General features: G+C 34.7%; 2 protein-coding genes across 2 annotated transcripts in view; one reads left to right on the top strand and one right to left on the bottom strand.

Annotated features, from left to right (window-relative positions):
- Positions 1-721: 721 nt before the first annotated feature.
- prxl2b (peroxiredoxin like 2B) lies at positions 722-11,971 on the top strand. Its single transcript, XM_016518374.1, has 7 exons — positions 722-899; positions 1,971-2,175; positions 3,300-3,351; positions 3,464-3,527; positions 3,771-3,846; positions 6,078-6,196; positions 11,556-11,971. Exons 1-7 carry the CDS (start codon positions 837-839, stop codon positions 11,580-11,582), a joined length of 606 nt encoding a protein of 201 aa, XP_016373860.1. The 5' UTR covers positions 722-836; the 3' UTR covers positions 11,583-11,971.
- A 3,648-nt stretch (positions 11,972-15,619) lies between these two features.
- LOC107712974 (membrane metallo-endopeptidase-like 1) overlaps positions 15,620-19,313 on the bottom strand; it is a 23,299-nt gene continuing 19,605 nt past the window's right edge. Inside the window, exons 20-23 of the mRNA XM_016518373.1 lie at positions 19,064-19,129; positions 18,878-18,973; positions 18,395-18,471; positions 15,620-17,073 (exon numbers count right to left, since the gene is read on the bottom strand). Of these exons, the coding sequence (XP_016373859.1) occupies positions 16,974-17,073; positions 18,395-18,471; positions 18,878-18,973; positions 19,064-19,129 (339 nt within the window). The 3' untranslated portion in view covers positions 15,620-16,973. The remainder of the gene's footprint in view (positions 17,074-18,394; positions 18,472-18,877; positions 18,974-19,063; positions 19,130-19,313) is intronic.

The following is a 19,313-nucleotide window of genomic DNA, read 5'->3' as shown; positions in this document are numbered from 1 at the left end:
GCATACTATTTTCGCAATTAATAAATAAGTGATTAAACTCTTCATATTTGACATTACTGGATTTATTTTATCTCTTATTGTTTTTTGTAAACTGATTGGATACTTTGATTTTATTACTCAAACAAACAAACAAACAAAACATCTCTTAGTTAGATAAAGTGCCTAATTTTGTAATAATAGTTATTTTATTTGTATTTTATTTTATTTTTATTTACATTTTAATCACTTTTATTTTATGTGGAAAGTACTGGCAAACCAACACCATTCTGAAGTCAATGATTTACTATACACAATGATTGAGTAAAATACCTTTTCTCTCTCTCTCTCTCTCTCTCTCTCTCTCTCTCTCTCTCCTCATGGTCTGTATTGATTATTGAATGTAAATCATTACAACGTTCAAATGGCAGACAGACAGACTGAAATTACTGACCTTTGATGTACAGATAAACCACACCCAGTTATTTTATAGAATATGTTAAACCTAATCTTGGGCTCAAAAAATATAATCGTGTAATTCATAGAATAATATTTAATATTGAGTTTGCACGGGGAAAATAAATTCGGGGTGTTAAGTTAAGATAAGATGTATTGTTGCACAAATAATGACACAGAGTTGCCATTGTCGTATTTATGTAATATGCCCCGCCCCTCGAGCGCATGGTTTGAATTCCTCACGCTGTGATTGGTCGATACGTCTGTCGCTCACGTCATGTCTTACACAAGTGGGCGTGTGTATATAACAACGGCGCGTTTGTGTTCTTGTGTAAAGTGCAAAAACCGCTGAAGGAAACAAGGACGAGTTTCACACCTAAAGGCAAAAAATAAACACTAAGAAAATGTCATCCGTGAATCTGACCAGCCTAGGAGCCAACCAACTGAAAAACACCACGTCTGGAGAGGTAATAATTCACATGAAATGTTTCTCTTAAGTACGAGACGAGTGCAGTGACATGTTCATATGCAAACTGTCAATGAATGAATCAATTCCTAAACTTAAATAATACAAAAGAAACCTTGTTCTTGAAAATAAGACATATTACCTTATATTCATGTAATTTAAATGACTATTTTAAGGTATTTTCATGAAAAATAAAACACTTCCTGTTCTGATGTTTCGCATGACTTTGTAAACAAAAGTAATGCTGTTTTTCCTCTTGATTGCATGAGCTCTTCTCACACTGCACCTGTTAAGATGTAATTGATGTTTGTAAAGTGAAGACCCCCGGGATCAGTGTGCTCTCAGTCTTGATGTGATATAAACACATTGACACTCCAGGTGTGAATGTGAACCCTTTCGCTGCTTGCAGGTGTCAAATGCAATGAAAACACATTACAAGTCTTTATAATGTAAACAACACTTCAAACCTAAGCAGAAGTGGGTTTCTTTTAGGGGTTTCTTGTTCTAATTGGGTGTATTTTAGGTACCTGTACTGTAGTGTTATAAAAAATATTTTAAAAATAAATTGTAAAATATTAAACTCATTGAATATTATTAAATTAATATTAAATATATTGAAATGTAATAATATTAAACATTATGTATGTAATAGATTTGCCTTCTAAGTGATATTTGATATATATATATATATTTATTTATTTTTGGAAGGTATATTTCACATAAGGTAAAATCATATAACCATGAACAAATAATGTCCATGGGCATACATTTTTTTTCAGACTCACAACTCACAAGTTTTCTTTGTGTTGCATATGAAAGTGACAAATATGTTGTCTCTTAATTATGAGACTACCAATTATGTATAACAGTTTTAAAATAATTAGAAAATGAGTTTTAAATTACCTCTAAATGACCTTTTAAATGAAGCTTCATGTATAATATCAACTTCCCAAAATAAAGTAAATAAAGTTTCATCCATGAGATGTAAATAATGAAAGAAACATGGAAGCCCATTCACTTTGAATATATCTTGTCGACATTTGTTCTGTTTGTCTCATGTTTTGTTTCTTAGATGGTGGAGATTGGTTCTCTGTGGCAGGAGCAGACGGTTGTTCTCTTCTTCTTGCGGAGGTTTGGTTGTCAGGTGTGTCGGTGGATGTCAGCGGAGGTCAGTAAACTGGAGAAGGACCTGAAAGCAAACGGTGTCGCTCTGATCGGCATCGGACCTGAAGAGACGGGAGTGAAAGAGTTCATGGATGTGGGATTCTTCAAGGGCGGTGAGGATTTGTCAAATCGTTTGGTATATATTTTAGTATTGTTCCTAATTTCTTAGTTTTGCACTAATGTTGCTGAAATATAGACTATAGTGACAATAGACTATAGTGAAAAATCTAGTAAGTTCATTAAACCCTCAAAATGAATTCAATTCCATTTTGAACCAGAAGAGATGCATAAATATTTCTAAAAATCCACTGTTTTTAGTATAGCAGCCAAACTTTTGAAATGTGTCGATTTTTAATTTTTTTATTAAATTTTTTATTTATTTTTTTTTTAAATATCTATTTTTTTTTAAAGATAGAAACATTTAAACGTGAATACAATTCTAAAAATGCACAATTTGTTTTTTTTTTGTTTTAGATTTTTTTTAAATATATTTTTTAAAAGATAGAAACATTTAAACCTTTGAATAAAAGGAAACTATGAAAATGCACATTTATTTTTTATATATATATTTTATAAACCGTTTTTAAGAGATATAAACATTTAAGCTTGTGAATAAAATGAAACTCTACAAAAAAATTGTTTTAGATTTTTTTAAAATATATTTTTTAAAAGATAGAAACAAATATACCTGTCAATAAAAGGAAAGTATGAAAATACACATTTAATTGTTTAAAATATTTTATAAGACATTGTTTTTAAGAGATATAAACATTTAAACCTGTAAATAAAAAACAGTAAAATAATGAATCGCATAATATTATGAAATGTAAGGTGAAATATTTCAGATTGCGAGAAATTTCTAAATGCATGTAACTGAGTAACATTGATCATGTGACTTTGTGCAGACTTTCTTGCTACTATTGAAGCAAATGATGCTCAACTTTTCGAATCGTGCTGAATTCAGGTTTTGTTAATGCATCTCCAAAGCAGGAGATACCAGATTAGTAAATACAATGCTTTGCATTCTTTCTTCTGAAATAAGTGATAACCTCAGGTTAAGCACATTATGTGGGTTTAGTGTTGAGTTTATTGGTGATTGAATTCCTGTTTTTTACTGTAATTTTATGACCTGTTACTATGGTTACCATGCCTGTGTTTACCTTGGGTTTGCCACTGATAAAAGTTGTCATTACCATCTTCCTGACCCTGTGAATTTTTTACTTTGTCTTTGTTTCAGACATCTACATTGATGAGAAAAAACAGTGTTACAAAGATTTAGGTTTTAAAAGGTATGAGGAAACTTGTAATATATGTTTTCATGAATATTTTTTGAATGTGTGTGATGGACTGTGACGCAAGCATGTCAAAATGAACAAAAATCTTTCTGGTTTCCAAACTTAGGTACAATGCGGTGAATGTGATTCCAGCTGCTATGGGGAAGAAAGTACGAGAAATTGCCTCAAAGGTATTTCTAACACATTACACGTTGCCATTAATAAAAAAACTTTTGATTGTAAATTTATAATTCAGGTATAGTGATACTTAAGGATTAAATTGCTTTAATTAGATATCTTGTTTGTAAACAGTTTTTAATAATAGCCTCATTTGAGGCGTTAAACAATAGGTTATTTTAAGATGTGCATGCAATCTTAAATCTTTTAAAATCTTAAAATCTTCTGTTTCCTATTTGTTACACCCTTTCTTGAAGGCAAGCGCAGAAGGAATTCATGGGAACTTTAATGGAGATCTTCTGCAGAGTGGAGGCATGCTCATCGTCGCCAAAGGTAAAATGACATTTTAATAAATTTCTGTCATACTTTCATGCATTTTCATTATTCTGCATACACACTCAATGAAATGTGTGGGTTCAGTCTTGTTGTTAGATAGGCATGCTATTATAATGATTATCTTTTTAGTTTCTCTGTGAACTGATAAAAGTGTTAAAGAAGAGATCTGAACCTTGTCTACAGTAAGCAGTCTGAATTATTGTCACTAGAGGGCAGCATGACCTCACATATATAAAATCTAGCACATGCAAATCTGCTCTATGCTCAACAGTGAGAAATAATACAAAGTAATCTGCCTGTAGCAGAGATTAACATTTTGGAGTAATGCCTTGATGTATAAGGTTTTGATTCGTTTCTGTACCGTTTCTGTGTCTTAGTGTAAACAGTACCCTCAGGCCATTCAAGATGTAGATGAGTTTGTTTCTTCATCAGTACAGATTTGGAGAAATGTAGCATTTCATCACTTTCTCACCAATGGGTGCTCTGCAGTGAATGGGTGCCGTCAGAATGAGAGTCCAAACAGCTGATTAAAAACATCACAATAATCCACACCACTCCAGTCCATCAGTTAACATCTTGTGAAGCCAAAAGCTTTGTTTGTAATAAAAAAAAATTCCATCATTTGTAATAAAAAAAATCCATCATTAAGCATCATTTTACAAGTGAAAACAGTTATAAAAAAATATTTCAGTAGGAAGGGTAATTATGGATAATAGACTCATGTTTTGGCCAGAAGCAATGGTTTAAAAAGTTAAAACACTTTAATGTTGGATTTGTTTCTTACAAACAAAATGTTAATTGATGGACTGGAGTGGTGTGGATTACTTGTAGATTATTGTGATGTTTTTATCAGCTGTTTGGACTCTCATTCTGACGGCACCCATTTACTGCAGTGGATCCATTGGTGAGCAAGTGACATAATGCTACATTTCTCCAAATCTGTTCGGATGAAGAAACAAACTCATCTACATCTTGGATGGCCTGAGGGTGAGTACATTTTCAGCAAATTTTCATTTTTGGGTGAAGTATTCCTTCAAGAGCACTAATTTAGCAGTACAACAAGTACTTCAGCCAAGAGTTTAATTTCTTAAAGGGATAGTTCACCCATAAATGAAAATTCTGTCATTATTTACTCACCCTCATGTCGTTCCAAATCCGTAAGACCTCCGTTCATCTTCGGAACACTAATTAAGATATTTTTGAAGAATCCATGTGACATCAGGGGTTCAATCGTAATTTTACGAAGCTACGAGAATACTTTTTGAGCGCAAAAGAAAAAAAAAAAAAAAGACTTTATTCAATAATTCGTTTCCTCTGCATCACCCTACTGACTATTTTGGAGAGTATCCACTGAACGTAAATTGCGTATGCTGTTTTGTGTCAGCTGTGCCACGCGGATACGCAGTTTATTTCGTTTACGTTTTGATTTGAACAAAAACAACGTATCCGCGTGGCACAGCTGACACAAAACAGCATACGCAATTTACGTTCAGTGGATACTCTCCAAAATGGTCAGTAGGGTGATGCGGAGGAAACGAATTATTGAATAGTCTTTTTTTTTTTTTTTCTTTTGCGCTCAAAAAGTATTCTCGTAGCTTTGTAAAATTACGATTGAACCCCTGATGTCACGGATTATTTTACCGATCTCCTTCAGAGAGAGCTCTCAGATTCCTTCAAAAATATCTTAATCTGTGTTCCGAAGATGAACGGAGGTCTTACGGGTTTGGAACGACATGAGGGTGAGTAAATAATGACAGAATTTTCATTTTTGGGTGAACTATCCCTTTAAGTCGTGTTTATTAATTGGGAAATCATGTTTTGGATAAAGATAATAAAGCCTATTTTAGGATCATTAACTTTTTGTGCAAAGAAAATTAAACATGTTCTCCCCCAGTTCTTATCACTTGAATGCAACCAGATGCTTTTTGGGTTTGTTTACAATTCTCATTAATTTCTTGATGATTTTTATCATTAAATTCTCATTACTGCAAGAGAGTAATGAGAATATTTATGTCTGGACACAATTATGTTTTTCTAATTAAAATCTGCTTAAATTAAATTCCTGTTTAAACAGGTGTGCCATGATGTATAAATACTTTACTATTTAAATTACAGTACAGTAATTATATTTTCTACCTTACAATAATGAAAATTAAAGGGAAAATTTGCTAAATTGTTATGAAAACAATACCCAAATTCCCAATACAAAAATGTGTCACCCTGTTCAGGTGGAGAAAAGGTTCTGCTGCATTTTGTCCAGAAATCGCCTGCAGACAACATATCTCTGGAGGACATCACCAAAGCTCTCGGGATCTCGGCGAACGTCCAGGCTGGTGAAAAGCCACAGGTAAAGCAGGAAGCATTTGTAAGGTTAAACCTCAGATGCTATATATATTATAGTATAGTTCTGTTTATCAATGGGTATTTCATGCTAACAGGAACAGCAGTGCAGTACATAATGATATCTTTTAGGAATTGATATGCATCAAGTAGAGATTTTTAGTTTTCTTGGTGCATTGATACAGATTTAAGCTTTTGTGCATACATCAGCTATTTTACAACAACATTGAATGCAACTAATACAGACAGAATTTAAAGCCTGAACTTTTATTTTATAATATTAGTGTTGCTGTTCTGAGATTTCCATCTCAGGTTTTACATAATGTCAAACTGTTTTTGCACAGACTTATTATTCATTCAATCCATCAAGTCCCAAATAAAATGAGATGAAGTATCTTTCTTATGTAAAGTATTTAATTCACTGGATTATATGAGAATAGGCGTTACCACATGTATTTGATATAAACTATTTTAAAATTTAGTTTCTTAGCAAGATATGAAATTGTGAATAGATTCACAATTTCTCATACCGCCCATCTCTAAAAACTATTTGAGTGATTTTTTGGGGTTTAAAATGACTCATTGAACAAGTGTTTCAGTATTCTTCTCATGCTGATGCTTGATATTATAAGGTCAAAGAGCAAGGGGTTTTTCTATGCTTTTCTCCATTTTTATGTTTTTACTTTAATTGACTCAAGAAATGACCACACTATTACATTAGCGCATGTTTTGAGGCCATTGTAAATACTCTTATTGTGTAGGGTTGCTTTACAAGGACAATTTCACTGTGGTTTTTACTGCAGTAAAGAATTTATAGAGTGTAAGATTTTGGGTTGCATTGATCCATGCAAGCACACAAGAACGTGTAAAGACAACCATGGTAAAACTAGGAAACCTGAGACAACCTTACCTTATTTTGCTGAATTTCGTGGAATAATATCTTACCAGAACATGAGGAAAAGTACAATTAAACCCTCACAGGCCTCCACAAGACATACTGAAGAATCTGTTTTCTGCCGCAGCGTGACCCAATTCATGTCAGCGAGCAACTTAACAATTAGCTGTTCTGTAAAAAAAGGCATGAATCTGTCTGATGTTGGAGCACAGATGCTTTAGCTTATGTAAGTGGATGTTTGAACAAGTGAAGTGATTGTAGGATAGAACAGAGTCTTGTTGTGAGGCTGATCTCCTGGTTTAACATGATCTTAACCGCCCGAGTCCCCATGATGCACCTAAGAGTGAGATTACAGAGGGCTCATATTACAACGAAACCCACTAAAACCAACTGATGCATTTCCCTAGGCTGCTATTTTTGCTGCTGGTTATTACAGGGGGTTTTTACACAGACGTGCAGCTCTTAATGTCACGCGTGGTCTGAGGTAAGGAGTTTACGGTGATATCCTGGAGGAAATGACACTTTTGGCCTCTCTCTTCCTTGACAAGCTCAAGATGAGAAGTAGACGAAATTACCATGTTCTTATGGTTCCATGTGTGTCCAATCTAGAAAACAAAAACTTCCTCTACAGAGAATCTCCAGAGAAAGAGAAGAAATAGAGTAATTGTTGGATTAACCCTGTAAAGCCTGTCATATTTAAAATATTAGTCAGAAAAAAAGTTTTTATAAAAAGGAACAGTTTATTTAACAAAAAAAAACCTAAGACAAAAATGTGCTTTTTTTTTTTTGATACATCGCTATTTAAAAAAAACAAAAATGTATTTCAGTTGCTGATATTTATATGGCCAAAAAGTAAGGTGAAATTCTGATAGCTTGTAATGTAAAACAGTGAGATAGTTATATCAGTATATCAGAAGCTCCCAATAATATGACATTTAAATGCTTAGTTTTATGATCTATATGTTTATGATCTATATGTTTACTCATATATGTCTATATGATACTCATGACTAACATGATTTTTCAAAAAAATTATAATAATACTAATAGTATAAAAGTTATTCTTACATTTACTTCATAAAAATCAGTAAAGATTTCACATCAAAAAGATGTTTACCACAAGGTGAATGTTTTTACAATTATATTAAAAGGCCTTTTTTTGCTAAAAAGTATAAACTACCAATCAAACGACAGAAAGCATGTAGTAGATTTTGGACAACAGTTTTTTTTATAGCAGTTTGATCATTTAGAGGCCTTAGAAATGTGTGTATTTATGAGTAAACAAGACCTGCAGCTTTATAGGGTTAAGAGTAGAAATCTTCGGGTTTAACTGTTTCAGCCCTTATAAAAGCTTAGTAGCCATTGTATGTGTAGATGGTCAAGTCTGTGCACAAAGCAGACTTTATAGTGCACAAGTCAAATTGACTACTTTTATGGTGCTTTGTTATCATTATGCGAGCTTAACTGTCCCAGTCCTCATTTACTTTTATTATGTTGATTGCATGTAAGAAAGACATGCGTGAGAAAATAATGACACATTTTGTTGCATGTTCCAACTGAGATTTTCCTTACATTACCTTTATTTACAAGTACAGTCACTCCAAGAAGTATTTGGACACATGAAATAGTCTAAATGTCTTTGCATTACATGACAAATGATGTATTCCTCTAGTTTTCCGGCTTGCATGCACAGGGCTCCAATAGTGTGGTTTGTTAATCACCATCTTGCAACAATTCAGAGATTACACCACATTGTTTTTCTTTTGAATGACAGAGGTCTATAAAAAAATGACCAGTAGGGATTTGGTTTTGATGAGATGTGGTTTAGTAGCGTAATGGAATATGAACCAAAAAAGATACTTGTTTCAGAAAAATGTTCTGAAACATATTTGTGGACCCTCAGACAAAACATTTAATGCCGAAATGACTAAAGAATGTGGCATTTCTTCATAGAATGGTTAGTGGTTCTTCTTGTAATTTGTAAAATAAATGTCTTGGTAAACAGTAAAACAAAAGCATGTTAAAATATATATACCAGTGCTATTTAGGATCATTGATATACTGTATAGTTTTTATCATTTTAAAATTAAAGTGAAAACTGAAAATATAAGCTAAAGGTTTAGCGATTTTGTTGTTTTATTCGTTTTTTTTAATTGTTTATATTTATATACTATTTATTATTATTTTTTTATTTTTTTTATTTAGTACTTTAAAGAAAATGAGAAATGTTGCAGTGGCAACTAACTGAAATAAAATGTTTACTTTTTTATATTTTTAAAATTCTATTTTAGTTAACATTTATTTTATTTCAAGTAACAAAAACAGTTTTAGTGGTTTTAGTTTTAATTAACAATAATAACCCTGTCATTGCAACAGATTTGTAGCTTCTAATTGTTGAAAAATATTTTTAAAAAGTTTTTTTTTTTTAGCATACTAGATACTATCAGGTTTGTATAACAATTCTGATTACAAAAGTCAAGCAAGAGATTTCCAAATTGTGTCGTATGCCATATTTTTAGCATGTTTTTTTTCTGTGTCTATTATTGTGGTCCCATTTGTTTTACTTCATGCCGAAGTCAAAAGTCTGGTTTTAGGATGGGTCCATTGAGTAGTACCACACCCCTAAAACTACCAAAAGACATTTAGTCCATCCAGAGAATAAACATGGTGTCATTCAGCAGCATATCTCCGAGCAGATCGGCCCCAATGTTTTTTTTTGCACCACCTCAGGAAGGAAAGGGCCCAACAGACACAGTCAAGAGCCCAAACCCAGTGTCGTCACTGAATGACAAGAGACAGTCTTAAGGGAAATGTGATAGGAGATTGAGTAGACTTCAGACACTCTAAGAAAAAAAAGGTACAAAACTCTCAACTGTGGCGCTACCCTTTCAAAAGGGTAGACAAATTGTTATTACAAATTACATGACGAAAATTGTAGTTCGTAATCTGGATTGCACATATCTGACTACTTTCTGATTACTGCCATTGTGTGAATAATATGTAACCATGTAATCCATAAAGTAACTGTAATATGATTATGAGCATTTTAAAACACAAAATAATCTAATTACAGGTACTTAATTTTTGGAATATGATTGTGTAATCCAGATTACATGTAATCAGTTACTACCCAGCATGAACATTTTAGGTACTAATAAGTACCATTTAGGGGTAAACAAGGTACAAAGATGTACCTTTTAGCTTTTGTACCTTAAGGTGCCACCCCAATGACAGCTTTGTATCTTTTTTCTTTCTTCTGAAAATGTAGCCTTGTGTAGCCAGACTTTTGATTTCAGCATGAAGTAAAACTGTCTTGAGCTGAATAACGACACTGTTGTCTCCTGTAGAGCTGCTTATAGCTTAATTAAGCATGTTTTATAATTGACAAACTTTTACACTATTATTACTGTTATTGAACTGAACTGAACAAACACTGAACTAAATTGAGCTGAACAATGACGCTATTGGGGGGAGTGAATGTACAGCGCTCTCTTCCACCTTCAATATCACGACTGAGGCGCCCTTGAGCAAGGCACCGAACCCCCAACTGCTCCCCGGGCGCCGCAGCATAAATGGCTGCCCACTGCTCCGGGTGTGTGTTCACGGTGTGTGTGTGTGTTCACTGCTGTGTGTGTGCACTTAGGATGGGTTAAATGCAGAGCACTAATTCCTAGTATGGGTTAGTATACTTGGCCACATGTCACGTCACTTTTTTTTTAATATTGTCTTTTTAGAGCTGCTTTACAGCAGAATTTGTCTCATAATTGATGAACTGCTTGATTGATTCTGTTTATTACTGTGAAGCTGCTTTCAAACAATTTGTATTGTATAAAGCGCTATATAAATAAAGGTCACTTGATTTTCTGCGCACATTTGATTCTTCACAATCCAGTTTTTTGTATTCCGCCATTAGATGAATCTCAGAATTAAACAGTTTGTCAGAAATGCATAAGATGGATATGGTGACTGTGAAATATTCTATGAATATAACGAAGCAAAAAAAAAAAAAAAGCACCACAGCTGCTCTTTTAGAATAGATGTTGCTTTGAAGTTCAATAACAGGACGTGTCGCAGGTCTTGTTTACCCATAAAAGACCATCGGCGTCGTCTTTGAGCCACCGATGTCATTTCCTCTGGAGTGTGGGATGCGCTAGTGACTTTCACACGGCCGTAAATGCATTGACAGACTGACCTGTGAGTCTACTTTGATTTTAGCTTGAAAAATTGACTTTCCTTAATAAAAGGGAAAGTTCACCCAACAAAATGTCAATTCTCGTGTCATCCCAAACCTGTGCCTTTTTCTTCCGTCAAACACAAATCTTTTTTTTTTTTTAAATGTGTCAGTGTTGTTTTCCTTTGTCCATACAATAAAAGTCAATGAGATCCCATATTATATAATACTCAAGTCTTAATAATTAATTTTCACACCATCAACCAATTTAATGATTTTACCATTTTCTGTTTTTTACAGTGCAATGAAGATGTTTGCACACGATAGAGGATGCATAGTTCTTCACGGATGAATGGACTGTGATTTCTGGTTATCCAGTGTTATTTTCCCCACTAAACTGACTCGAATCATCTTTATATTACATGATACTTTGGTTTATATTTTAAAATATAATGCAAGAACATTTATAAGCATTTTATATGCATTGTTGATTACTAATGCTGCTTTGATCCTCAATATCTTTGACAAATGCATTTAAATTAGTTGATCAACCATTGAAAAATAGTTTGTATTTTAAGCTTTGCATTAAAGCTAAAAGATATTCTTTTATAAACTTACATTTATTATGATTTTCCAAACACGTCTAACCAAATGTGACTTGTTAATTGAAGAATGTGAATGACGTATATATTAAAACTCTCACCAAAGTATATGTGTTTTTAATGTATGAATGTTTAAAAAAACAACGGATGCAGAATATATTTGTTGCTTTATATAAGTTTATTTTTGAAGCTTACATATTTTCTCATATATCATAACAATATTTCAATGTTTAAGGTAGCTAAATAACATTTTGAAGCCATATATTTTTGCTTGAACAATCAGTATTGGCAGAACAATATAATTACAAGGCATTCACTGGAAAGTCATTAAAACGTATATGGTCTCAATCAAACATGGACCCCATATAATATCATGAGAATTTCTGTCAGTAAATATTAACTGAGACCTTTCAACAGTCAACATGTCTATGTACAGAATAAGACCAGCCCCAGACATATTCATATAGCAGCATCTGTGGTCATGTGGCATATTGTAATATGAGGGAGAATCTCACAAAACCTGCAAAGAACATGTCCAGGTCATATTTCAACCATTAAAAAAAAAAAATGTGTGTGTACATACATACATACACACACACATACATACATACATACATACATATATATGCCACCTACCTGTACTTTTCTTCTTTTGATTTTCTGGCGAAACGTAACCTGGACATGTTTTCATGAGATACATCTTTGGACTGAAAAATAAAATGTAAAAAATAACAACAGAATCTGTAAAACTGAATTGTGAATCATTCTTGTGTCTGACGAGTTCTTGGCATTGTTCCATAATGCACTGAAGAAAGTACATAATTCCTGATTTCATCATTAATTCTAATTAATGTAATAATAATTATCAGCTTATTTCTAATGAAACACCTTCAAAACCAACTACACGCTGAAGACACTGAAAATGCACACAAATGCTATTTTACAATTCACACTTGCCGAAGTATTTGATAGGTACTTATTTTTCCTTCAGGTCAGATTTCGTCAAGGCAGTCATATAAACAATCACAGAGGGTGATTTGATATATTTTAATTTCACAGGATACAAAATAGCTATTTTAAAATGCAATCCTTGGCACAAATATGTTGTTCTTTAATGCAGTATAAAGAACAGGTAGTTCACATCACACCTCATCTTATTGGTTCTCAATATAACAAATGCCTCAAGGCCAGATGCACAAATAGGCGTCTGGTTGATGTATGCGTGCTATTATGAAGTTGATAGTGTTGCGTATTCATATGTAACATATTTTGCCATAATGCACCTTGATAGCATTGACGTCACTGGCAAGTAAATCAACCGAAACGATGTTAAATACTGTACATTAATGAAACATTACAATACTGCACATTTCTCTTTGTACTTTAGCTCTAGAGCATAATATATGTGCATTATTGGCTGTCGTATTGTTTCTGAATCACACTGGATTCTGTCCACGCCAGTATCTGCCCTTATAAAAGTTCAAATCTTTCCAATTTCGATTTTTAATGAAGAGGCAGAGCTGCATTTCTTGTCTGCCAGGGTGTTGCATTGGAAAATGCATGCACTAATAATTGAGGGATTATGTTTTATTTGGCATTTCATCACTATAAAACCCTTTCCGCCACCAAGGTTTTAATATTTAATTTGTTCCTAAGTTGCTTGCATTCAATATATCGCTCGCCTCGCGTGCATCAAACAGTATGTGCCATTACAGTGGTGTCGAGGTTTAGATTGGCTAGCAATGAAGCTTCAAAGGTAGATATGAACATTCAAATGATCAAAGTCTCTGTCGTGAGAGATAACAGTCATAATCAATAACACAGGGCAAGCCAATATTGACTCCACTATAAGCTTTCAGAAAACTTGACAAAGCATTTCTTCTCCTGACATCCATTTGATCTTTTCCATCATCTCATTCTATCATTTTTCTTCTGTCCTGTACAGCTCTTTAGTTCTGCTGTCATTACTGCTTAATCAAGATGGAAAATAACAGTCACCGGTCTTGACCGGATCTCTAATGAGGGCCGCCTCCCCTAAAGTGTCGCTTTGTCCGCTACGCTCCAGCTAACACATGAACCCCTGCCGCCCCATTAGCTCACATCTCAGATCAATTTATGAAATTACGAGATATGACTTTACCTAAAATCACAAACCCACTGGCCGAAAGATCCTTGAGCGAGACCTTTGCATAAGGAATCCTTTTGGTTACATATTCCCTGCTGGAAAATCATGGTTTATGTGCTTTTATAGTTAGTATAGATGGTTCATCAGCTGGGCATTGGCCTGGTAGACCATTTTGGCCAGGCTGGTTAGTGTTGGTAGACCAGCAACAAGCCATGTTCTAAAAATTTTACAGTAAACTTTTTGGTGTTACATGCCACATTTATGAACAAAATGACACATTCCCTGCTGAAAAATCAAGATTTTTTAAATGTGATTTTATAGTTGGTTAAAACTAGTCTAGATGGTTTATCAGCAGGACTTTGACCTGGTAGACCATCTTGGCCAGGCTGGTTATAGTTAGTAGACCAGTGAAGAACAGCTACCATGTTCTAAAAACCAACTTAACCACTTTAACGTGGTATGACCTGTTTTTTTCCACCAGGTTTAAGTGAACATTTACACCAGTGATCATATAAGCAAAAAAAATGGTGTAGATCAAGCTAGTCTAGATGGTTCATCAGCTGGACTTTGACCTGGTCTTTTCCTAGCTGGTTAGATTTGGTAGACCAGTAACAAACCAGCTACCATGTTCAAAACACCAAATGAATCACTTTAACTTTGTAAAACACTTTAACCTGTTTTTCCAGCAGAGTTATGTGACGTGAACTAGGGTTGGGCCGATAGACGATGCCATCGTCCATCGCCGATGGCTGATAGACATCACGATGTTGAGCCGGCATCGTGATCCCCCCCCATCCCCCCGCAATCCGCCGCATCCCAATACCGTGTTCGGAAAGAAAATGACGTGTATACGGAACCCCTAAAGGGAAATACGAGATGAGAGGAAAATATATATTTCAATATGTTCCCTCGCAGTTATATCATTGGGTAATTATACTACATATATGTTTCGGGCATCAGGGAGCCGCTATTATACCTGGCATTGAAACTGCTTTTGAATGCATGATCGCTTTTTAGTTTCACTTTCACTTTCGAGATTCGTGATCGCACCTAGTCTGTTTATACTACGGAGCGGCAGTACTTACCACTTTTACAAGATTATATGTTTGTCAGGGGTGCTGAGGATCTGCAAATCATTCGCCATCGTCCTCAGTCATCTCTCCTTACTCTGTTTATGTGGTAAGTGAAATTTTATGTACTGTAATGTAACAGGCAACCGTTACACCGTGTCTACACCGGAAGCGGCAGTTGTCGTGTCGCACCGCGCCGCATCAGCTAAAGTCTGTCTACACTGGACGCGACAAAGCGACCATTGAAAATCATTTGAAATTTGTGTCAGCACGTCATAAATAGAACGCGGCAGCAGTTTACTGTCGGGATTTGTCGCGTCGCGCTGCGCCGCATTCAGTGTAGACAGCATCACTGATTATAATGAGTTCTATACACTGATCTATATGTAATGAATCTCTATTATAGATCAGTGGATCTATAGTATTTTGCCGCGCCGCTCGCGTCCGCTGTTGACACGGTGTTAGGAATCGTTATTTGTTTTCCATGCCTTATAAGGATTCACGCTTCGGGCACACCCCCTAGCTCCCCACGCCAATGTCATCGTCCATCGCGATGTTTCACTGTAGACATCGTCCGATGCCAATTTTGTAGACATCGCCCAACCCTAACGTGAACATTTACACCAATGACCATAAGCAAACAAAAAAATGGTTGTAGAGTATTAAAACTAATTTGTGAACAAATATTGATTACAAAATGTGTTGCTTCAGAAAAGGATCTTGATCTGATAAAAAAACAAATAAAAATGATGTTTCTATATCTTAATGCTTCAACTATGTTTTTAAGAATCCCGAATAAAAACCAAACCAGGAGGATTGAATAGTTAAAGATCCCTCAGTTTTAATACATGTCTCTCTAGATCCGATTCTTGCCCCTAAACATGCAGTGTTAACATTGTGTTAACATTTGCAATGAACAGAAATGCTCCCTGGCAGAACGAACAGCTTGTATGAAACAAACAAACAGTCTGAGTGACCCGTTGCATCTAATTCATTCCCGTATTGCAGCGGCTTCCTGCCATTATCTGCTGGCTTTAACAGAAGTCTGTCACGTAATTGCAAGGCAGCCATGAATCGGGGCTATTTATGGACAAAAACAAAGCCTGAAGCGATATGGTTTTAACAGTCTTAAGGTTGTCATGTAATTGTCAACACGGGCCCTTTTACGTAACGCTAAGCCCTCGATTTTAAAGAATGACAGATTCTCCAGTGAAACGTACTGTAGCTCGCACATATACATTAGGATTTTTTGGGGAAAACAGCGCTCAATAGGACTCCAGCTTTTGCCTCTTTCCGCTGCATGCTTTAGAAAAGAAAAGAATAATTTCTTATAGCATAATCAAAATATTTTAAGGCTGCTTATTATGAAACGAAACATGATGCCTTGACTGGTTTCTATTCAAACCACAATCTCTATCGGCTTCCAAGCCTCCAGTTGTTAGCTGCTTTTGGGGTCGCTTAAGCAAAACGGATATATTCTTGGAGAGCCGACAGAATGGAAAGCCAACCGAGGGATTTATCCATTTACATAATCTGGAAAATTCTGATGTCAATAAGCCCTCCCGTTACAATGAACTATTGTGTTTACACATGTTTTTCAACGACAAAATTAATAATGAAACCTGCAAATATTCAAACAGGACCTATAGATAATGAAAAAGCATGCCTCTTTTTCAGAAAAGCAACACCCTCACTGTGCACGTTCACGACGCCTGCACTCGTTGGTTATATGTGCGCATTTGAAAGTTCACAGTAGACATCTATGCAGTCACACATGTAGGTGTCTAACACCTTTGTCGTGTCTGTCATATCAGACTAACAGACAGGCAGCTGCCACAGCACAACATAATATGATCCAAGCTCTCCTAACCGATGCCTGGTTCGTATAATATACACAGACTCCCATAACTTCACCGGCAGGTTACCACACTCGACATTTCTCTTCGGGATTCATGGGAGTTCCTCGAGCACAATGAAATGCTTCAGAAAATGCCTCAAAGTTCTGGAGGGACCCTAGAACCCTGTTAAAAACAAAATAACATGGCACTCAATCAATTATAAAACACCTACAGCGGACCTAAAAACTATTTAGACACTAAAAAATGTCTGAATGTCTTATTAAATAAAAGAACGTGCTGCAGGATGTATTCTCTTCAAAAAAAAAATCAGAATTTTTGCTCACTGACTTTGAAAAAGCTGTTTTGCTTAAAAATATTGTAATAAAATATATGCATTACATATTATTCACATATCTATAAAAAATTGCTTAAAGGGGTCATATGATGCGATTTCAAGTTTTCCTTTCTCTTTGGAGTGTTACAAGCTGATTGTGCATAGATAAGATCCCTGAAGTTGCGAAGACTAAAGTCTCAAAACCAAAGAGATATTCTTTATCAAAGTTAAGATTACTGACACCATGCCTTCTTTCTTTGCGTGCACATTTGCGGCGGGATTATGCAAATATTTCCACATAGTGGGGTAGATATGTGGGGGCGTGTTAGAATGAGCCGTTTTAGGGGGGCGTGGCAGAGTCTTAACTTTGATAAAGAATATCTCTTTGGATTTGAGACTTTAGTCTTTGCAACTTCAGGGATCTTATCTATGCACAATCAGCTTGTAACACTCCAAAGAGAAAGGAAAACTTGAAATCGCATCATATGACCCCTTTAATACTTGTATTCAGCAAGGACGCATTCAACTGATCAAAAGTGACAGTACAGACAATTAAAATGTTACAAAATATTTGTATTTAAATAAATGCTGTTCTTTTGTACCTTATATTCAGAAAAGAATCTAGAGAAAACTGTTAAGCAGCAAAATATATGAAGCAGCACAACAGTTTTCAATACTGATAATAATCAGAAATGTTTCTTGAGCAGCAAATCAGCATATCAGAATGATTTCTGAAGGATCATGTGACACTGAAGACTGGAGTAATGCTGCTGAAAATTCAGCTTTGCATCATGGGAATAAATTATATATTCAAATATATTCAAATAGAAAACTGTTATTTTAAATTGGAATAATATTTTACAATATTACTGTTTTTACTGTATTTTGAACAAATAAAAGCACCCTTGGTGAGCATAAGTGACTTATTTTAAAAACATTAAAAAAATAAATAAATCTTACAGACCCCAAACTTTTAAACAGTAGTTTTAAGATTCCAATTCAATGGCAAGTCATTTTTGCTTATCCTACTTTTTTGTTTTGTTTGTTTTTGCTTGCTTTTTCCAAGTGTGTTTAATAGCTTGTGCTAACCATGTTATCTAATGCATTGCCATGCTTAAGTATGACTTAGATTTTCATCTTTAATTCACAAATCTCGCAGAAAGATCTTGCCTGTATTCCAGAGGGCTGTGTGGGTCAGTTTTGATGGACTGAATGGCGTACTCAGGGCGACAGGCACCACACCAGACCTACAGAAAGCATGAGACATTTTTATATTCAATAAAAATAACCCAATAACAAATGAACACATTTTAACATGGAGTTTAAACATTGTTTGACCTAACTTGCATTTTATGCTTGAATGTCATTTGCAGAACAGATTTTCTGTTGAGATTCTTTATATTAACACATATTTTGAAATGTGCCCATCCAAATAATGACATTTCAAATCCAAGTCCTTCAAAGCAGCACTCATCCCATCGGATGGCATGATTCAATCACTGATTTCATGCCTTAAGCACATATTAGAGGTTAAGCAGCACCTGTATCTTTTAAGCAGTGTCAGTTTAATTTGATACGCTCTTTGTGAGACTGACCTTGCATGGGCATCAAGGTGAGCACATGCAGACGTCCTAAAGTGGATGTCATTCATACCTGGGCAAAGTTTAGAAAGAAGAGCTGTTTGTGATCCATTTCCAGTCCGGGAAGACGTGGCTCCTCGCCCTCCCTCTCCACCCACTTCATATACGCCTAATGTCACACACACAACAACAAGAATTTTAAGATGTAAGCACTTCTCACTGTGCTTCTAGTTGTTTATAGGGATTTAATTCTACAAACCTTATATGCTTGACGAACGCCACCGTTGTCGGCAATATTCTCTCCTAGTGTTGTGATGCCACTGACCTGCAACAACATTAGTGTAACAATGTTCAGTGTTATTTAAGTATTGTTTATATCATATTATAGTATTTACTAATATTTTAAATCAGCTTTTAATTTGATATTTTCAGTGTTCTTTTTTAAATTTTTTGTAATTCTGGTACTTTTTGTTGTTTTTATTAGTTTTATATTATATATATATATATAT

The sequence above is a fragment of the Sinocyclocheilus rhinocerous genome, unplaced genomic scaffold (genome assembly GCF_001515625.1).
Source record: "Sinocyclocheilus rhinocerous isolate Xijiao unplaced genomic scaffold, SAMN03320098_v1.1 scaffold147, whole genome shotgun sequence".
Taxonomy (NCBI): domain Eukaryota; kingdom Metazoa; phylum Chordata; class Actinopteri; order Cypriniformes; family Cyprinidae; genus Sinocyclocheilus; species Sinocyclocheilus rhinocerous.
The sequence above is the reverse complement of the archived record's forward strand: the minus strand, read 5'-3'. Positions and strand labels throughout refer to the sequence as shown.